The sequence below is a fragment of the Pelmatolapia mariae genome, linkage group LG23 (genome assembly GCF_036321145.2).
Source record: "Pelmatolapia mariae isolate MD_Pm_ZW linkage group LG23, Pm_UMD_F_2, whole genome shotgun sequence".
NCBI lineage: Eukaryota > Metazoa > Chordata > Actinopteri > Cichliformes > Cichlidae > Pelmatolapia > Pelmatolapia mariae.
Window position 1 is genome coordinate 12,675,147 of NC_086246.1, and position 8,152 is coordinate 12,683,298.

Sequence of the window (8,152 nt, forward strand, 5' to 3'; positions counted from 1 at the left end):
TTATACAAGTAACCAATATGGAGATTTGCCCATCTCTCAACAGGCTTCTGCAGGGGTGTTTCTTTGGAGGTCAACTTGGAAATTAGCATTGCCCCAGTTCCCTTGGCTGAACATCAGTTGGGTTTTTCCATAATGTTTGTGGATTATTGCAGAAAATAAAAGTAGAAAATAAAATTTTTGATGCTTAAATGTTCTGTTCAGAAAGATAATGTCTACAAATTAAAGCAGTGTAGATGTAGATATAGATCTAAAGCTTAAGAAATAAATGCTAATGTTAGGTTATGAATCAGCGGTGGTTCCAAGCCACAACTAATCTCAAATGTTTAGCCAACAGAGTCTTATGGCAGTTCATAAAATAACCACATTTCTTTTATTTTATGTGAACATTTTCCACTTCCGAGTGAGAAACAGTGTCCATTTGAATAAAGGAGAAGTTTCCAGTGATTTTTGCCACTCACAGTTAAAACACTTAGTTTGGGTTAAGATTATGAAGCTTATGGTTGAGTTTTAAACACAGACTGTATATAAAAGATGGACGCAGCCACTGGCTTTGGCCTCAGCAGAATCCATATTTAGTGATTTTGTTCATTTCTGATTTTAATACACTTTACATCATTTTAAATTCAATAAATTTTGTATAAATTTTTATTTTTTTTATGTACATATAGTACACATGTAACATTCATTTATTTTTTTTGTAACATTTGTTTACATTTTTGGTACAAAGTTAGATTATAACAAAAAAATGTAACAAAGTTAGTTTGGAACAATTTTTGTTAGTTTGTTAGTTTGTTACAAAAAATGTTACAAACTAACTTTGTTATGAAAAATGTAAACAAATATTCCAAAAAATTCAATGAATGTTACATGTGTACTATATGTACATAAAAGAACAGTTTTTTGTAAACTGACCATGAATAACTTGACCTTATATAATATTATACTAGAGTACTTTTCAAAGTATGTTGGCAGCTCTTTCTTCTGATAATACTTTCTTTAAAGAAATAACACATTTTGGGTTGAAAGAAAGGCAGATGTGAAAGTGAACTCATAGTTTAAGTATCATGTTATTTACAGTCCTCATATATCAGCATCATTTCCTATATGTCCTTTCTAAATACAAAGGCAGTAGAATTTTAAGCATACTTTTAAAGAAAAAAGACATTTTATTTAAACTTAAAGAGGTCAGAGGTAGAAAGTAAAATGATATTTAGAATCCTCATATATAATTTGCTATATGTATATATGCTGAAAATACAAACAATGGCAGTAACAAACATAACTTTAATAAAGAGCTCTATATATCATTACATAGAGCTATATAATTTTGACCGTCAGATCACTCTATTGACCTTGAAAGCGAGGTCAGAGGTCAAATGTGGTTTGACATTTTAAATCTTTATATGGTACTTTCTATATGCTGCCAACACATACCACACTTGTAAGAGTCATAATTTCTCATTTATAAGCATTTTGTCGATTTTAAGCCAATAAATCATTAAGTTGACCTTAAAGATCTTGGTGGATATAAACCAAATTTTAATGTATTTTTAACATGACCTCCCTCTGCACCCCGACAAAGTTTTATCAGAAACTTTAGTTCCATTCAAAACTTTTTGAGCGATCGTGTTTGCAGACAGAATGACACGCACGCACAAAAACGCTACTAAAAAGATAACTCCCTCCGAGGAAAATGTTCTCAATCAATGTTATATGGATTAAAATGACTACTGCGGATATTTAATTAATATTTTGCATTCTGCTAAATCAGTAGTGTAACATATTCTTTAAAATCATATTTTTGTAGTGACTTACCTGTGACAACCTGTGGCCTTCATCGATGACGCTGATGAAGGCCACAAGCCGAAGCCGTTGGTCAGTCAATAAAGTTGTTCCTCTTCCCTTAAGTGTTGCTGGAGTTCCTGCATTGTTACCTGTGACAACCACATGTCGACCAAAACACAAAAAACAAAAGTGCTTATTAATGAGCTGAGAAAAAATATAGTATCAAATAGAAAAACAATGAAGTGTGAAAATAGAACCTTGTCTTGTCCTGTCCCCTGTCAGTCTTCCATCAGGTTTATCCATGATGTGAATTTGCAAAAACTAAAGATTTCAATGGCTCGTAGTAAAGCTAGCTTCCACAGACAACAGCCATTTGTGATTCCAAAAGGTAGTAATTTAAAAGCTGGATGCAAACAGGTGATAGGAGACATTTGATGGGATACAACACAATTTGACTTGCAAGTGAAAAGATCACTTTCTGTTTGGTGTGTTTTCACTATTTTCACAGGACTGCTTAGCATGTTGCCCTAGATGGAACGCCACTGTCGTTTATTTTGTTTGCTTTTTTCTTTGTACCAGGCTGTAGACATTGCCACTTCCATCATGGCATCATTTTTCAGCCCCTAAGGTTGCCACTTTTTCAAAGCTTAAAGCTGGGCTGGTTTGACACGATGATGTCACCAACAACATTTGTAGTCTGAAATACATCATAGTTTACTGACATATTAAAAGTAGATTGAGAAGAGGAAACCAGAAATGCAAAATACTAACTAATTTCTGGGATTTAAGACTCATTCCTGTAGTATTTTATAACCACAATACCAGCTTTGTGCCCTTCAAAATAAAAGCATGTAAGCTACAGAAGTGATCATTTTTTGCTCAGTATTATACAGAGAAAATCTCTTCTGCAAAAAGATATTTTCAAATGTAGCGAGGGTACATGTCATGGGTACATGTCATCTGGTCATTATATAGTCTGTGAATGTCAAAGACACCCATGATCCTAATTTCGATAGATGGTTAAGAAAATGTCAAAAACAAATTTAAAAATGCCAGTACCAATATCTGTGTCCAAGTTCATGACTGATATTATTTATTCAAATATATTCTGAATATGAAAATAATAATTATCGATCATTTCAGCTCGCCAAAATAGAAAACAAAATATGACTAATGTGGTAAAATGCAAAGAACTCACTGTAACCTTTCTGAATAATTACAGCTTCAGTGGTTTGCAGTAGAAAACGCCAGAGAGCAGACTTCCTGTGTCCAAGCTCACTGACTAAAAATGTCTCCAAGCCACAGCAGAGCAAAGGACATTTAGAGAGGCACCTGGAACCCGAGGGACACATTGTAGAGAGGCTGCTTTATAGGCTACAGTGCAATGCAATGCATTCAGGCAGGCGACGGTTTTTGAGACCAGTGTGGAACAAAACGTATGCAGAAAGATTTCAGCGCTGTGGTGAAAAATTGAACCGGAAACGCCAAAAGTCGTTAGGAGAAGACAGATGACAGTTCCACCTACGTTTGCCGTGAAACAACTCAACACAAATTCCATCTGCATCTTCCTTAGATTTACATTCTCCTCTCACCCTTCTGCATCTGCATTTTGAAATGTGCTTGTCCTCACCAGGATTTGCTCGGTCACAGATACTCAGACAAACCGAACTTTTTGTCAAACAGTATTTATTGATGTCAATGAGAGGAGAACAGAACAGATTCAGTAAGGACGTGAGACATCCATGTGTATCTTTCACGTGTGGTGATTGGTTACTTTGTAAGACGCTGGACACTATTCAAAGCACCACAGATTTCCTTGTTACAGTGAATGTCTTCCATGTCTTTAAGCTCTGGTAGTTTCCACTGACTGAAGAGTTAAATGTACTGCAGTCCCATTTTAAGGATGAATATTTTTTTTCAAGACTATCTTAAAACAATGCTCATATGAATAAAGAAATGACTTTAACATTTCCTCCTGTCCCAGCTAAACATTATTGGATACGTCCGTGGCAGCTTTCCATAGCCACACAATCGCAACATCTCCTCCAAAATTTGCACTCTTTTAGTACCACACTTCATTCGTCTGTCTCTTTAACATCTTTCTGTGCTACTCTTGAATGGAAAATTAAAGCACAAACAGGTATACGACTCCTGAACATGACGTTTTGCTTTATACTTTGTATTTAGTTCCTCCATCACTTACACTGAAACCACATTTGAAAGCCAATGGTTTAATACGCCAAGAAAAAAAAAGTTTTGTCATGGATATTGATGCCTTATTATTGTTTAAAGATGGATATGAAAAAAATATACACCTTACTTTTAAGTTGCTGCTCCAATTACCCACGCATACTGGTGGTGATGTGCTTGATTGTTAGCAATGGGGGAAAAGAAATAAGGACAGAAGGAAATAACAGTGTGTCAGTATGATCCCAAGCACCTGGTTTGGTGGAACCGTTTTTGTCACTTTAGAAACTTGTAGAAACTACTCACAAGCCCTTAGACCTACATGAACAGAAGTATGGGTAAACTGTTTTATCTGGTGGGCTAGCTACAGTTATGCTAGCTAGCCAGGGATGTGTTAGCATAACTCAGTCAAAAAATCTTTATATTTCATCTGGGCCCTTTGCCTTTTATGGACGTAATATTCCCTTGTGGTTATGCATAATTTTATTCAACAAAGAATTTTAATGAATTTGGGGAAAGTATATTTATAAACTTCTGCGCGTGCTAGCTGATAGCTATAGCTAGCTAGTGGGGAAGCTCAGTCAACAAAATAACTTTTTTGTTGTAAGTGTGCTAAACTTGTTCAAGTGAGCCAAAATTTAGACTTTGGACTTCAGATTGCTTTAAATGCTTTATTTCTGCCAGTTTGCTCTATTCTTGGATTGGTATGATATCCTACAGAAAGGATGTTCCTAATATGACCATCACAGGCACACAAACCAGAAGAAAGGTGTTTTAAGGGGAGTTGGAAAGTAGGTAAAGTGAGTTTTTTCAAACAGAGGATGAACTGAGAGGCTGCATTAAGGCCCAATATTTGATAAATAAGAATTGGTTTTAACTGTGACTCATGCAAATCTACTCTACTTGAATGCAAGACTAAAATATGGAACTGAAAATTAACATGAGATATCCCCTTTAAGTTTCCACAAACTATGATTTTTGAGTTTTGCTCATAATCTATTAGAGGAAGTTAAATAAAGCTGGACAGTACAATAAAACTACAGCAGCTTCCTTCTTTTCCCCCTCCAGCTCCCTGAAAGGTCAGAACTCACTGAATGGATTGATTTTGCCATGAATGTTTTCACTGCTGCTATTGACAGGCCACAAGGGCAAACATTACTGGCTAATTTATACTCTGAAAACTGCTTATCTGACATTCAGTTTACATCTTGATTTCTTCATATTGTCTTCGAAATACTGCATACTTTTAACACACATGTGGCTTCAGAAGACCCTCTCAGCCTGTAAGCATCCAGTTGTTAGCTTTACGTCTTCAGACCTGTTGCCGCCATAGCATTTCAGAAAGGAGCTCAGGTAATATTTTCTCCCAGGGATGGTCTAAATTATCTGGAGCATTTGTTTCTTCACACTAAGGTATCACACACGCACTAATGACAGCAACCTCCAGGTGAACTTAAGTTCAAATAAATATACAAAAAGGATCTTTGACTGAAGTAACAGAACAACAAGTTGCAGATAAAGCCACTAATGTTGCACCTATTCAAAAGAACAGAAACCGAGTTGATCATATTCTTTACTGTAAACTATATTCAGTGACTGTCCAAGGATGTGCTGCAGCGTGATTAGTCGGGGTATAAGATAAAGCCAGAGAAGGTGCTGTATTTGTTATTATTTCCACCATGAGCTTTGCCGCCGTCGAGCTTGACGTAGACCTCATCTCCAGAGTCCAAATGCAGTACAGCACTGTTGCTGGCGTAGTCATAGTTCTGGTCTGCATCCTGAGCTATGGCACTGGCTCGAACCTGGTTAAAGAGAGAAAGAGTTCCTGTAACGAACACTGAAATAGGACTAAGCAGAAAAGTTCACATATACCTGAGAGGCAAAGGGAAGCAGCAGTGGTGCGTAAAATGGATAGATTCCAACTTTAAGCTACCAAGTGTGGTCAGGTTAAAAAAAACGTGGAGGAAAATAGAATAGAGCAAAATTTGGCCCTAAGTCTGAACTGAACCCTGAACTAATGATGTCAACCCTCCTGTCTGACCCCACATCCAACTGAAGCTGTCTCATCTAAATGGGATTTACGCATGAGCGCTACCGTTAAACAGCGCGCACAGACAGGCTTAGAGAGAACTAGAAATACCGCTGGTGTTATGCTAAAAAGATTAAAGATATATCTGCTTCCACAATTCGTTTGGAGTCCTGTTCCTCCGTGTGCGCTTTTGGTGCGTAAAATATGTATTTCGGCACGAGGAAAAAAGCCATTTTTATGTATATCTACATAAACTTGAATAGTTATGAATTTATTTTATAAACTGTTAGTGCTCCCGCTTTTCCCGTATGAAGCTACCCTCCTACCTGCCCGTTCTTGCACAGGTCGGCCCACATGCTCGTCCCGTCTCCTCCCCGCATCAGCACATGATAAGTGAAGAAATAGATCCCGGACACATGGCAGGTGAACTTCCCGGTGCTCGAATCGTAGTGGTTCCCCAAGTTTGTAATCACGTCGTCAAACTTTAACACCTCATATCCTTCGTGCGGATTTTTCAGACCGACGTAGAAAGCGATCCTGAAACCGCTCGCAGTGGCGTTGGCTACCTCTGTCTCGCCGTTGTCACCCCCCGCACCTCCGGTCAGCGCAGGGAAGGATAGTTTTACGTCGCCGCGCTCTCCCGGTGGGCCCCTGGGACCAGGGGGTCCCGGTTCGCCCGGTGGGCCCCTGGGTCCCGGTTTACCCGGTCGCCCTGGCTCCCCGCGGCTCCCTTGCGCCATCGGCGGCAGCGGAGCCGCCCCGTTCAGGTTCTGGATCACCTCCATGGCCGTGGCGCCTCCCGGTTTGGGACTGTACGGGTCGCAAACCATCCGGCAGGTGCCCATCATCTCATAGTAATGAGCGGTGGTTTTAGAGGTGCGGATCAGCAGTAATGGGACAGCGATGGCGAGAACTAACAAAACCATCGCGACGGCGGTCACCAGAAACACCACGGACCACTTCCTCCGCGCCGTTCGGGGACCAATGGAAGATAAAAAACCCGAGGAGCGGCTCTGGGGAGGAATCGTGACAGAGGACAGAGGGGGGGTTCCAGAAGAGAAAAACCAAAACAGGTGAAGTTCAGTAAGTGCGCGTAACTCGCTCCTGCTTTTCTAATTGGCGTCTTCTAGCCTGTGGGCAGCGGATATGACCGGAGAGAGGGTGCGCGTCTTGGCTGGCTGGCTGGGTGCGCGCGGACAGATGCCTCCAGCTGTCAGAGTTAGAAAGGATGAGACCGGAAGACAGAGGATGTGGCCTTCAAATTAAAACTCTTTTCTACTGACCGATGAACGAGTAATATCGAGATTAGAGAAGAAAACTGAGCGATGGAAACGATGTTTACAGCGCTTAGTGATGCGAGTGAGAACCACGAGGCTGCACTGCGCCGTTAAGACGCTTCAAGAAGTTAAGGAGCACAACTCACTGAAGGTCACGTGGTGTGTAATTGTACTTAAATAAAGTTCAGAGGTGATTACTTTCAGTGGTCGAAATAAATATTTGCTGGAGCGTTACTTTTAACTTTGCAGATGTATTACACTAAATGTCGAATACAGCAGGTACAGTAGAGTCAAAGCACCACGAGGCCACTGTTGTACTGATTTGACGCCATGTATATGATAGATAAACCTGAACTGAATCTAATCAGTAAATAATCCATGTTAATAAGCCACAGAGCAGTAATTCACTTAGTTAAATTAGTGTCAGCTCTACCAGAATGAGGTCCTTACACACTGAATATTACCCTGGGAAAATGAAATGCATTACTTGGACTTTTAACAGAGTGTTTCTGTACAGTACTCTCCTGTTTTTACAAAAGTAACATCGCGCTATCTCCATTACTTTATCTTTATATTACACTGCTACCTCAGCTACAGTACAGAGGGGTGTGCTGTAATTGGTACTTCACTTCACTACTTGTTTTCTTCAAAGGCTAAGAAGTTTTACATATGACATGATCCCAACGACACAATGAAAACATCTGTCTGTCAATGTTTTAAAAAAAAAGGTTGTGGCAAACATAAGAAAGGACCTGAGTCATTACATCATTGGAAATATGACTATAAAATGTGTTAAATAATATGCACTAGAAGCTCTTCTGCTAATTATTGATCTAAAGCACTAAAGCTCAAAGTGATTTGGTCCACTTTTCTG

The 8,152-nt window shown here is 39.2% G+C and overlaps 1 protein-coding gene across 1 annotated transcript; it reads right to left on the minus strand.

Moving 5' to 3' along the window:
• Positions 1–3,463: 3,463 nt before the first annotated feature.
• Positions 3,464–7,359, minus strand: LOC134620766 (complement C1q-like protein 2). Its single transcript, XM_063467053.1, has 2 exons — positions 6,328–7,359; positions 3,464–5,774 (listed from the first exon to the last, which is right to left on the minus strand). The coding sequence occupies exons 1-2, from the start codon at positions 6,925–6,927 to the stop codon at positions 5,595–5,597; spliced, it is 780 nt and encodes a 259-aa protein (XP_063323123.1). The 5' UTR covers positions 6,928–7,359; the 3' UTR covers positions 3,464–5,594.
• Positions 7,360–8,152: the final 793 nt, after the last annotated feature.